The 14,448-nt window shown below is 28.6% G+C and overlaps 2 protein-coding genes across 3 annotated transcripts; one reads left to right on the forward strand and one right to left on the reverse strand.

Annotated features, from left to right (window-relative positions):
* Positions 1-3,925: 3,925 nt before the first annotated feature.
* On the reverse strand, positions 3,926-7,958 carry LOC136084744 (uncharacterized). 2 transcript variants are annotated; one of them, XM_065805484.1, is made up of 3 exons: positions 6,456-7,958; positions 6,117-6,189; positions 3,926-5,788 (listed from the first exon to the last, which is right to left on the reverse strand). In XM_065805484.1, the coding sequence occupies exon 3, from the start codon at positions 5,112-5,114 to the stop codon at positions 4,695-4,697; it is 420 nt and encodes a 139-aa protein (XP_065661556.1). In that variant the 5' UTR covers positions 5,115-5,788; positions 6,117-6,189; positions 6,456-7,958; the 3' UTR covers positions 3,926-4,694. The 2 variants fall into 2 exon arrangements, with proteins under 2 accessions (XP_065661556.1, XP_065661555.1); XM_065805483.1 differs by having other exon boundaries at positions 6,117-7,640.
* Positions 7,959-8,315: 357 nt separating this feature from the next.
* On the forward strand, positions 8,316-8,783 carry LOC136085428 (uncharacterized). The gene has a single exon (XM_065806733.1). The coding sequence runs from the start codon at positions 8,316-8,318 to the stop codon at positions 8,781-8,783; it is 468 nt and encodes a 155-aa protein (XP_065662805.1).
* The last annotated feature ends 5,665 nt before the right edge of the window (positions 8,784-14,448 follow it).

Here is a 14,448-nt window from a genome sequence, read left to right on the forward strand (position 1 = left end):
TACATATATTTACATATAATTGAATAAAATCTACACAAATTTCTTCTCTTTTCCATCACCTTTTTTAAATGGAGCGTTTTTTAGAAAGTCAAACAATATTTCATTAACCGAGGTTTCTTTTGCTCCATTGAATCCAATTAAAGAAGCTGTAAATAAAAAAAGTATATAAAAAAAAATCAAAAAAGGCAGACACGAAAAAAATATGAATGGAAAAGTATTACAACTTATAAAGGTATACCTTTTACAACGCCATACAAATTAGTGTTCTTAAATATATTTTTCCACCTTTACCTTTCAAATTCATGTAGGCCATAAAATTTTTCGAAAACATTCTAAATTTTTAAAAGATAATTTAACTGTTAGACATGGCCGTGTTGGACTGGTCTCTTATGGGAAGGAGGGGGGAGGGAAGGTATTGTATGTATTTTTTGCCAACTTGAAAAAAATACAACACACAAAAAAATGATCCTCAATATTTGCAATTTACCAACTATAGTTCAAAACTTGCTAAATGTGTCAACTTAAATGCTTATATGAAAGCTTTGGGGGTGGTGGGATACTCCCTACACCCCCCGTTCGGGATGGTCCTGCTGTTAGATGATTATTAGGAATTTTTTCAAATATTTAATTTAAATGAAGCAACCTTTTTTGAAATAAATTAATAATCATAATATTAAACTTTTCTAACATTGAAATATAATTATCGGGTGGCCACATAAAATTTTCATAATAGGATTTTAGAGGAGATTTTGCATCTAATTTAGAGGATTTTTTTTGCTTTAATTAAGGTTTAACGTCCATGTTTTTACACTTATGGGGCTTGGAAAGGGGTCAATAATATCATTTTTTATGTTAAATAGCATGCGTTTGCTAAAGCAACTTTTTACAATCCCTTGCAACTTCAGGCGCTAACCAGTTTTGCAGACCAAGAATGGGCATTTTGAACATTACACATCTATTAAGAAATAAAAAAGAGGAGTTAAAGAAGAGCTTTGATCAAATTTTAAACTTTTTTGAGGATAATAGAGGATTTTAGACGTGGTTTTTTAAAAACGAGGACTTTAGAGAATTTTAGAGGAGCTGTGGTCACCTTGATTATAAATGATGTAAGAATCCAATACTGTTCTTGATTACCTCAGCATCATTTTGTGTATTCAATCTTTTGAAGACGTTCCACCAACTAATTGTAATTGATTTATTTGTAAAAAAACATGAAGTAATTCTAATATTATGTTTGTTGAGATATATTATATTGTGGAAAAAACCACACAAGTTGAAACCTGGATGCAAATTTAAAAAAAAATGTATATATATATATATATATATATATATATATATATATATATATATATATATATATATATATATATATATATATATTTACCTATAGATTTGATCAATGAAAAACAGGAGGTCAGGTACATTGACACTTCATCTAAATCTTTGATAACTGAACCTGTAAAATATAATTACATTTTTATTTTTAGGTATAAAAATTGAAATTTATATAATCCAAGCACATTAAATACCTATGTAATATGTAATAATAAAAGTAGTACTTGGGAAATAATGAAGAAATTCTCTTTGTTTATGTTTTCTTTTTTGTAAATAGACAAATTATAATTAGTAATTCTCATTATCACATTTTTCTTTTATAGTGAATTCAAATTTTTCACAATCCTGTTTGCTTTGGGGTCGTCGATAAATTACATCACGCTATAAAGGAGGGGGGGTTATTGGTTTTGTGACGACTCATACAAAACTTGCTTCTTAAGTGTAACAACTTTGTGACGAGGGGGTATTACATCAATATATTACAATTATTATTTTTTAAATATTGTGGTAAGAAGAGTTATTTTGTTGATACAAAATATATAACTATTCATATAACTGCTTCAATTCCAAAGAAAGCAAACAGGATTGTGAAAAATTTGAATTCACAACTACAAAAGAAAAATGTGATAATAAGAATGTCTATTTACGAAAAAGAAAACATAAACAAAGAGAATTTCTTGATTATTTCCCAAGTACTACTTTTATTATTACATATTACATAGGTATTACTTTTATGTGCTTGGATTATATAAATTTTAATTTTTATACCTAAAAATATAAATGTAATTTATTTTACAGGTTCAGTTATCAAAGATTTAGATGAAGTGTCAATGCACCTGATCTCCAGTTTTTCATTGAACAAATCTTTAGGTAAATATATAAATATATCTTTTTTTTTAATTTTGCATCCAGGTTTCAACTAGTGTGGTTTTTTCACAATATAATATATCTCCACAAACATAATATTAGAATTACTTCATGTTTTTTACAGATAAACCCATTACAATTAGTTGGTGGAACGTCTTCAAAAGATTGAATACACAAAATGATGGTGAGGTAATCAAGAACAGTATTGGATTCTTACATCATTTATAATCAAGGTGATCACAGCTCCTCTAAAATCCTCTAAAGTCCTCTTTTTTAAAAACCACGTCTTAAAATCCCCTTTTATCCTCAAAAATGTTTAAAATTTGATCAAAGCTCTTCTTTAACTCCTCTTTTTTATTTCTTAATAGAAGTATATTGTTCAAAATACCCATTCTTGGTCTGCAAAACTGGTTAACGCCTGAATGTGCAAGGGATTATAAAAAATTGCTTTAGCAAATAGTTGCTATTTAACATAAAAAATGACATTATTGACCCCGGTTGATAAATCAACGTTGAAAAATTTTTTATTCTAAACGTTGAATCAACGCAAATTTACCGGTTTCAGCGTTAGTTCAACGTTGTTTGCCGGCTGGGTAGTTTCTTAAACGTACTTAATGGTTATGATAAAAGGAACATAAAAGCATCGGTAAAACATATTAATCAAAAGTGCATTTTTGAAAAAAAATTTTCTAGGAGTAATATGCCACCCCCTAATCATTATAATATCCCTTTCCCATCCTTCACGACACTAAACCCTAATCCACCACTGCAGTGGTGGTGGCAGTGCATTGCCAGAAATATACACTAAATAGTATATTTATTCATCAACAGATCCTAATATTGTCTTTGATAATTTCTCATGCACATTTCAAAATATCTTTGATAGTATATGCCCAAAAATAACTACAAAAATAAAAAAAGAAGGGTATAAGAATCCATGGATAACAGTAACTTTAATTAAAGCATCAAAAGAAAACAAAAACTTTTACGTAAAATTTTTAAAATCAAAAATTAAAGATGATGAAAAAATCTACAAAAACTATAAAAAGTTTTTTCAACATTGTATAAAAGACGCAAAAATAAGATATTTTTCTAATCAGCTTGATAAGCATAAATTCGACATAAAGAGGACTTGGGCTGTTGGGCCACTGCCTACTAGGTGTTTTTTTTTTAAATCATAAAGAGTCACCCTGGCATTTGTTTATTGCAATGTTAATAACACAAAACAATAACATTTACTTTTTTTGAAGTTATTTTCCCTTCGGGAAATTGGATTTAATCACACTTTTTAGCCATTTTGATATGTTTTATAGCCTATTTTTTAGCGGTCTAAAACCCCGGTTTTCTACTTCTGGTGCCCGGGTGCAATAATAATTTTAGGGGCCCACAGATATAAATATAATTTTATACTAACAGGCTGCTTGAATTTTTGCAGTTGGTTGAAAAAAAAGGTTTCAAAGATAAAAAACAGAAAAACTATCGAAAACTAAGACTAAATCAAATTTTTAATAATTACAATAATTTTATGCGTATTTTTAGTCATTCTGAATAGTTGTTAAATTAATTACAAAAAAAAACTTTAAATAAGAAGTTCATTTGCGTTTGGGGGCCCCTAAATCGTGGAGCCTGTGTCCATTTCACAAACTGCTCCCCTCCCTAGAAAACCGGCCCTGGAAGTCTATGTAATTAGGAATTTAATATCTATAGAACTATACTTAGATTATTGACTACATTAAATATTTCATTCAGCAGTTAAAGAAAAAACAAATAAACAAAAAGTATAACTAACATACTAGACATTCATTTTATAAAATAGTCACACTTTTTTACGTTTCTTTTATTCTCTCTTCGACTTTGGGTTTTAGTCAAAATGAATTTGTGTCTCTTTTTGTAACCATAAACCTGTTTAGATGCCTCTGAGGTTAATTTGACTGCTCTCTCCACAAATTGAGAATTGATAGGCATATCTATTACACAAAGTTTTAGGTTTGATTTAATAGCCTCTCTCAGATTTTCTGACGTTATGCAAAGAGTTGTTGGGGGCTTAACCTGAATATCATCAACAGAAATAAGATAATCCCAAGACTAAGCATCAAAATGTGTTTTCATTATGGATTTCGGCTTAAGCTTTGGTTTAAAAGGCTTGATTTCTTATATTCAGATTATCATCCAGCAGCATGCAGTACAGGAAATTTTCTTGCAAACAACAATATGAATTTCCTTGTAAGTTCTTAAAAACAATGCTCTGAATCCTGCTGTCTTGAAGCTTGACTAATTGAATGGTTTTGTACAGAAGTTGACAAGCATCTTTGTATTTTCCGGAGCGCTTAATAGCAAACCACATTACACAATAGACTTGAACAATACATTTAGTTATTACTAATAAATCAGGAGATGGTTTATCAATCCTAACATAAACCATCATTATTTTTAAGGCTAGAGTTAGCCATCTAGCATGAAAAATTGGTCCAGGTTTTTTTGCAAGAAATTTTTTAGATATAAAACCTTTTTGAGATACCTACACAGTACTCATAAAGCTTTCGCTGGTCTGCACTAAGATCACTTATAACCTCACTGCTAACAAACAACTCTATTTCCCAATATATGGGACCAAACTCAACCAATAGCTGTTCATGAAGAGTTTGATGAGATGCAGCATCTCCAATAGACCCATTGTAAGACTTAGGACCATTTGTGTTTCCATCTAATTCACATATAATGTGTCGAAGTGGAAGTTCAACTTGATGCAGCAAACATCCTAAAAGGTGCAAACTTCTTTTAAGAATTTTTTCAAGTTTTATAACCAAACCGTTATCTGCACCTGTATTAGAAGTTGTGTTATCTACAATAACAGCGACTAAGCTTTGAACACTATTATATTCTGCTAAAACATTTGCAGTTGCGTTTGTCATGGTAGCGCCAGTTCCATTAGGTATAAGTACATGAGTCAAATAATTTTGTACTGTTGGTCCATATTCTGCTGTAGATGTAAGATGATGTTCTTCTTTGTTGAAGCAACAATAATAGGATCTTCATCAGTGTTATAACTGACAGAATGTACTAATGTAGAATTGTTAATTTTTCCATCAACTCCAATAACCTTTAATTCTTTAACATCAGCTAAGTGTTTAGAACTTATGATAGTGCTGATTCTTTTTTTTTCTCCAAAAATCTTTTTTTCAGTTATTATTTGTGATTTATTAAATTTTTTTACAATACCATAGTCTATTAATACAGCTGTTGCCAATGCAGCTGTTGCAGCATCGCTTATTTCAAACCGTATAGCAGCCTTTGCCAAATTTGTTAAATGAGTATAATTTTTTTCAACTGGCACGATTATAGAAAAGTCTGGATCAGATTCAAATTTATTATTGTTATCAAATAACTCAGTATCCAGATTGGAATCACATTGAATTTCCGCAGCAGGCAACTTAATACAACTTTTTATCGTCTCGTTAGTTTCTCTCTCTTGCTTTCTTTTTTCTCTGGCAGCTGTTTTTTTATCTACTGTACCAATTTGAAATCTTCCTGTTATTCCAATTTTCGATTTTTGATCTTTTAAATATTCTCTATTCAATGGGGGTACCTAAAACAATTTTAAACTTTTTTAACAAGGTGTTTACCCAGTTCAATAATAAACGTGTTAAAGTAACTCTGGAATAAAATAAATACAATAAAATAGTCTCAAATATATTTGACAATACCCTAAACACTTAAGAAAATCACAGTTCAAACCGTCTCTAAGGCTTTTTTATTATTATTAATAAAACAAAATAAAGTATTTTGCTGACAAAAGTACACTATTTTTTCACTCTGACATGTATTTGATTGTTACTACCAAATTCAAAGCTCTCCGAATTATTACAGATTAAAGAGTTAAATAAAGTCTAATTTTTAAAATTAAAACTATTCACCTTTTTGCCGCTTTCACAGGGACAAGCAAAGTGTGTTATTTTACAATTCAAAGGATTCTTACACTTAACAGATCTATGCATAAAAAAATTGCATGCATTATAAAAATACTTAAAATCTATTAGAGTAAATTTAATATCATTTTCATAAAAAAGCATTACAGAAAAACGGAAAAAAAAAACATATCATTAAATTATAAAATTATGTAAAATTATCCATTACAATCTTTTTAATTTAGCATTTAACTTATAAAAAAATATCATATCAAGTTATAAACAATAAATTAGCACAAGCTAAAAGTAAGTATTGCATATAAAAATGAAATTAACAATTTTCCTAACTTATTATTGCAAGCTACTACTGGTCCACAACCACAAGAAAACAAATCAAACAAATGCTCAAAGTTGTAATCAAGATATTCCTTGTTTTTGTTTGCATTTTTTCATTTTCCTTCAGCAGATAAAACTCTCTTAAGAAGTCTAGAAATTTTTTTGGCTACTGACTTCTCGTGGATCAGAGGAAGCTTAGGATTTATTCTACTTCATAGACTGATTAACTCATTTGTCACTTTTGAAATTATCTCTGTAGAACTAATACTAGTTACTTCATACATATTTTTACAAATACTTATTAATGAATATTGAATATATGAATATTGAATCACTTGTCTGTAAGTTGGAAGATCGTTTATTGGAAGCTCTGATGGCAAACCAGCACACCTCTTGCTTTTATTATGAGTTCTTAGGTTTTTTATTATTTTAGGCATTTCCCTTCAAGTGTTAGTTAGTAGAAAACGCTGTAAGTGTGTTATCAGGCACACTTTGACAGCCGAATTGATCGATTGCTGCTCATCCAGCAATCAATTGCTGCTTTAAAGCTGTTGACTGAAGGCGATTTAACAACTTCTTCTGGCAGAGAGTTCCATACATTCGCTACTCGATTAAAAAAGAAGTTTTCTCTGTGCTTATGTTTTGTCATTTCCTTGAAATATTTAAAGCAGTGACCTCTCGTATAATTATTAACTATTGGAAAACGATTGCCTTTTTCTAATTTGTCAATATTATTCATAATTTTATACATTTGTATTAGATCTCCTCTTTGTCTCCTTTCCACTTGAGTAGTTTGGTTTAATTTTTCAAGTCTTTTTGTATAGAAAAGATTTCTGATTGATGATACTAGTTTAGTAGCTTTGTGCTGGATTTTTTCAATATAGTCACAATTAGATTTATAATATGGAGACCATACCAGAACTGCAAACTCTAGTAATGGGCGAATAAAAGTAATATAAAGCAAAGTAATTTACATTCGAAACAGGCAAATGACTTTTTGATACGATTAAGCATTTGATTTGCTTTGTTAGAAGCATTAATCACTTGATTTTTCCATTTTAAATTTGCATTAAAAAGCACTCCAAGATCTCTTTCAGTATCTGACTCTTTCAGTTGAATACTGTTTAAATTGTATAAATATTTTTTGTTATTATGACCATAATGCATAACTAACGGGTGATGCGGAAGTTATCGGACAAATCCTAATTTCATTATTTGAGCATAATAATTAGTTTTTGTGGTTTTATGCTTAGGCATAAACGTTCTATAAAATATAAACTTTATTATTTGAAACACAATTATTTAAAATGAGGTTAAATGCAGCTGAACGAGAATCTTTTTGAAAGCGACTAAAAATGTTTTTTGTAAATAAACCTAATGTAAAAAAAAAAAAAAATCATAAATCATTTTGAAAAAGAAGGATTTGCTCGAAGTACACTCTATAATAACCTAAAAAGACTTGAAACTGTTCAATCGTTTCTGATAGAAAGCACCATGGTTGTCCGACATCCTGGACTAGAGAAAAGAAAGCCGAATTAATGAGACTCAGTCAGAGAAAAATAGGTATTAAATTCAGTGTAAATCAATCGACAATTGGTCGTCAGTTAAAAAAAAATGAATATTAAATATAGAAAACGTGAAAAGACTCTAAAATACACTATAGAACAACAAATAAAGGCGAAGAAAAGAAGCAGGAAACTAGTTAACCAACTCTATAACACAAAATCGCTTCAAGTCATTGATGACAAAAAATACTTTTGTTTTGCAGGGGACAACATGCCTGGAAATTCTGGATACCACACAAACAACAAAAAGACATGCCCAGAAAGTGTTTGTTTTATAGAAAAAGAGAAATTTCCAAAATAATTATTAATGTGGAAAGCCATATCTGACCGTGGTATCTCCGAGCCATTGTTTCGCACTTCCAAGGCTGTAGCGATCAATTCATCAATCTATATTAATGAATGTTTAGAAAAACGACTTCTTCCATTTATTCACAAGTATCATGAAGACTTTAACTACTTATTTTGGCCAGATTTAGCAAGTTCTTATTATTCTAAAGATTCTCTAAATTGGATGGACCAATATGTCTATTACGTTGATAAAGAATCCAATCCCCAAAATATGTCTCAAGCACGACCAATTGAAAATTTTTGGGGACATTTGGCACAGAAGGTTTACAAGGGAGATTGGCAAGCTTCAACAGAGCATGTTTTGATTGATTGCATTAAACTAAAACTACAAGAGATTGATTTAAACTTTTTACAGTCGCATATGAAAGGCGTCAGAGCAAAATTGAGATCAATTGCAGATGGTGGTGTTTTTTCATATAAAAAATAATATATTTTCATTAAAAGATGCTTTATTTAAATGCTTTATTTAAAAAAATATATAATAGTAGTTTGTTTTTTTATTTATAAATAAGTTATTGACGTTTTTATTTTGTCCGACAACTTCTGCATCACTCGTTACACATTTTGATATGTTAAACAAAAGAAGCCAAGTTTGAGACCATTTTTAGACAATATCTAGATCATTTTGAAGATTAGTAGCGCATTGTTCTGAAGATAATTGAGAAAGCACTTTTGTATCATCGGCATATAGTTTGGTTACATTATGCAATTTTTTTGGAAGGTCGTTAATTTATAAAGCAAATAAAAGTGCTGCAATTACAGACCCTTGCAGTACACCACTAAAAATATTAACCCAGTCAGAAATGATTTTACCTTGAACAACTCTTTGTCTTCTGTTTTCTAAAAAGACTTTGATTCATTTAAGTATCAGACCATCAAAGCCGTATGCTTTTAGTTTGGCCAACAGTCTTTTGTGTGGAAGGGTGTCAAAGGCTTTAGCAAAATCTAACAAAATTACATCAACTGGAATACCAACATCTAAGCTTGATGAAATGTAGTCAATGCTTTCTAAAAAGTTAGTGGTACATGATTTATTTCTAACGAAACCATGTTGTGCTTTTTCTAGTAGATTATTTTTATACAGGTACTCTTCCATTTTAGCTCTAATTATACTTTCCATAATTTTACATGGAATAGAAGTCAATGAAACTGGACGATAGTTGGTGGGAAGAGTCTTATCACTTTTTTTGAATAGAGGTGTTACATTCGCTGATTTAAATTGAACTGGAAGTTGACTATTAGTTAAAGATGCCCTAATAATTAATGTTAGAGGAATAGCAAATGCTTCTGCACAGTTTTTTAGAAGAAATGGATGCATATTATCAGGACCACATGCTTTATTTTGATTAAGATTTCTAAGTTTATCTAATATCATTTCGTAGCTGATATCATAAGGATCTAGATCAACAAACTTTGAATGATTCTCGTTTAATTCAACTGTGAAATGTGGAAGTTCCCCTTCTTCTTCAATTACAAAAACATCTTGGAAACATTTATTGAGTAGATTAGCTATCTCTCTAGGTTCTTGAGTTAGATCACCACTAGCTGTTTTTAATGCTCTGATTGATTCTTTGATTAGTTGTTGGCTGTTTAGGTATTTATACAGACGCTTCGGGTTTGTTTTGGATCTTTTAACTAAAACATTGTCATATGCAAGATGAGCTATTTTAATTTCTTTTTTCACTAACTTGCAAGTCAGTTTGTACTCTTTAGACAGAGTAAGATCTCTCTATTTACAAGCACAATTCAGGTATCTAAGATTTTGCTTTTTTTTAATTAGAGTTTTAAGATGATTTTTGATCCATAGAGCAATTTGTTTTTTTATTCGAGATACGTCAAGCACTGGAATGAATTGATTACATGATACATTTGAAAAGTGAGTTAGATTGTCATACATTTCCTGAACAGATAAAGTTTCAAACATCATTACCCAATCAATATTTGTAATAAAGTCAGAAGTTTTATTGGTGTCATCCTTTTTTGTAATTAAATTTTAAGTAACTGTGCAATAAGTTATTAACCATACTTTTAATAATAAAAGCAAAAAAGATGACCAAATGACCTTCATTTATGTTACCAAGGATATATCTTTGGTCAATAAATTTTTTGCTGCTAGAAGAAGTGGATTTCTTAACGAAACATAACTTAGTTCAACTATTATTGGACCTGGTTTAGTTGTATCTTTAGATTTTAGTCTTCTTGCATAAACTGGCGAAACACTGCTTTTGCCAATTACATTAAATATCTCTTTGACTTTTTTGCTATCATCTGCTTTTTTATCTGTTAAAAATTCCTTTTCGGATTCAGGTATTCCATAGATAATTACGTTCTTTTTTCTTCTTTCTCTTTCATTTAACTCACTTATAGTTGCATTTGCTACAGCAAGCTGGTCAGCTGGTTTTTTAGCATTTTTAGCACCTTGTTTTATTACTTAAACCCAATTGCTGCTGATGTTTGGAGGATTTTTCTACTTTTTTTGCTGATTCTAAATCTACTTGGAGTTTTGCGAATTCTTTTCTCTTCTCATTTTTATTGTGCTTGAGTAGATTTAATCGATCAGCAAGGGTCATCAGAAAAAGATATATTCCCACACAACTCAAGTAGCTGTTTACTTAATTCACTAGCTCTGCCATCAAGTTTTGGCCAGTTTTTCTCTTGTAGAAATTCTGTAATCATTTTGATAAAGTGTGTGTGTAAATATATTATATATATACACACACACATTATATATATATATATATAAATATATATATATATATATATATATATATATATGTATAAATAAATATATAAATATATATATATATATATATATATATATATATATATATATATATATATATATATATATATATATATATATATATATATATATATATATATATATACATATATATATGTATATATATAAAAATGTTGTTTTAAGAGCCACCCTAGTATATATATATATATATATATATATATATATATATATATATATATATATATATATATATATATATATATATATATGTATAAATAAATATATAAATATATATATATATATATATATATATATATGTATAAATAAATATATAAATATATATATATATATATATATATATATATATATATATATATATATACTAGGGTGGCTCTTAAAACAACATTTTTGAAAAAAACCTGTTCCTACCCCTTTACTTTGTTCTATATAATACTAAAACACTAGGTTTAAAGTTTTTTTGAACAAAAAATTATTTTAGGGGTAGCTCGAAACCCTTAAAAATATGACTGGTCCCTAAAATTTTGAAAATAAAAGTTCTTCTAAAGTATGTCAACCTGGTACTCAAAAGAAGCGAAATTATATAAAAACTTCAAAAACAGTTTTTTTAAAACTTGAAAATAATGACTTTTTTTATTTTCAGCTTAAAAACAATAGTCTTTATGCATTTATTTAAGAATAAAGTTATTTTTTGTAAATTGATTATTATTTTTAAAGCTTTTATATAATTTCACTTCTTTTGAGTACCAGGTTAACATACTTTAGAAGAACTTTTATTTTCAAAATTTTAGGGACCAGTCAAATTTGTAAGGGTCTTGAGCTACCCCTAAAATAATTTTTTGTTCAAAAAAATTTTAAACCTAGTGTTTTAGTATTATATAGAACAAAGTAAAGGGGTAGGAACAGGTTTTTTTCAAAAATGTTGTTTTAATAGCCACCCTAATATATGCATATATATATGTATATATATATATATATATATATATATATATATATATATATATATATATATATATATATATATATATATACATGCAATCCTCGCGCCCCTCATCCCTAAAACAGAGGATTCAATATTTTTTGAACTCAAATCCCTAAATAGTCATTAATTATTTTAAATTTATATTTATTGGAACTTTTTTATTTATAGCATGAAAACATTTTCCAGGGTGACTCTTATTAAATCTTAATCCTCGCAATGGCCCAATGGGCTGTTATAAACGAACTAACGGGAAGAAAAAAAGAAGCGTACTGCTTACCACAAAAATTAATTTCCGATAAAAAAATTATAACAAGTGAAACAAATATGTCAGAAATTTAACAAATGTATTGTTAATATAGTTTCTCTTTTTTCTCTTGTTTCTAACATTGCGCAACCAAATAAAACATTTGATAATTTTTTGGGAGAAAAACCCAACACTAGTATAAGTAATGAAAAGATAACTAAACTTGAATTTAATAAAGCAATTATTGAACTTAAACGCAACAAGTCACGTGGATATGATGGTATTTCCAGTAATATAGCTACTTATGTTATGGACAGCATAAGTAAACCATTATTTTATTTAATATCATCTTTATTTGAAAATAGTATATTCCCTGACAAACTTAATTAGCCAAAATTAATCCAATTCTCAAAAAAGGTGATTGCAATAATTTTTCTAACTACCGATTTATTTATCTACTTCCAGTATTTTCAAAAGTATTTGAGAGAGTAATTTATAATACAGTTAATAATTACTTTAGATAAAACAATTTATTATTCAAAAATTAGTTTTCAAAGCAATTGCTCTACGGAACATACTATTATTAAACTTGCTGATAAAATATATAAGTTGTTTGGTAGTGATGAACTGGTATTAGGAGTTTTTATTGATTTTTCCAAAGCCTTTGATACAGTTGATCACAGTATATATAAAATATAACGGTATAATAGACTCAACATTTAAGTGGACTCAAAGCTATTTGTCTAACAGAAAGCAATTTGTATTAATAGAAAAGTCAGCAGCCCTCGATATTACGTGTGGAGTTTTCCAGGGTTCAATCCTAGGACCATTATTGTTTTTAATATATATTAACGATATTGATTTGTCAAAAGCTTTCGATACCATTAATCATAATATACTAATAAAAAAACTTGAACACTATTTTACTTGATCACAGTATTTTACTTTCCAAACTAAAATATGGACCCAGATCTCTGACGTGAATTTGGCTAATAGCGTTTTGAAAATTATTCTATATTTTCAAACTGTAGCAATATTATTATGCAAAAAAAAATATATATACATTTAATTTATTCAGGTAGCCTGATAAAAAATGATAAAATACTTTTTAATATGATAAAAATACTTTTGTTATAAATATTCTTTAAGAAAATCATAGTAGTATTCATATTGCATTAAGCCCAAGCTTTTAATTGCTAAAACAAAGAAAAATAAAAAATCACGAACAGAAATGGAAATGCCCTTTTAAGAAAAAAAGAATGGAATTTATTGTAAAAAAGTCCCGGCAGGCCGAGAAAAATATCAAAAATGGATGATGAAAGGATAAAGAAACTTTCATCATTAGACCCTTTTAAACCTGCTACAAAAAATAAAGCAGAATTAGACAATGTAAATGTGTCTAACAGAACAATTCAAAGGCGTCTTAGACAGGCTAACTTATTTGCCAGCCGACCAAAAAACCCATTGTTGAGTAAGAAAAATATAGATATCAGAATGGTATTTGCGACAGTAGTATGTTACCACAGTACACATACGGTGCTTTTATAAGACCATACATAATTGGCGAATGAACATCAGAAGGTAATATCTTTTCAAAAAGCTCATCATCTATTTTATTTTTTTAAACAACTTTGAAAATTAACATAAAGCATTTTAGTAATTAAAATTTTTATATTACTGATGTGCTCTTCAGATTTCAATAAAACATCATAATTTTTTATTTGTTTATACCTAGAACTTTTACTTTTAATGGATAAATTCCGAAAGACTCATCCTTTTTGTTTATTTATTTGTTTGCTTAAATTGCAAAGTTTTTTGTTCCGTTATCATAAAAATAAAAATATTTCGATAATGGGATCAAAATATTCCTTATATTGATATTATCTATATATGGAATTTTTTATTATTATTATTAACTAATTAGATGTTCCAAGAAATCATAACGGTCTGATCACTGAGTACTGTTGATTAGCATTTAACCAGGAAGTTCACGCCTCCTTCCCTACGAGTAATGTAAATATGGCCGTAGCTGGCTACAAACCACGGACCTTCTGTTCAGAAGCAAGTACTCTTACCACTACACCACGACTGCAATATTTTGTGTG

Source organism: Hydra vulgaris, chromosome 09, assembly GCF_038396675.1.
Source record: "Hydra vulgaris chromosome 09, alternate assembly HydraT2T_AEP".
Taxonomy (NCBI): Eukaryota; Metazoa; Cnidaria; class Hydrozoa; order Anthoathecata; family Hydridae; genus Hydra; species Hydra vulgaris.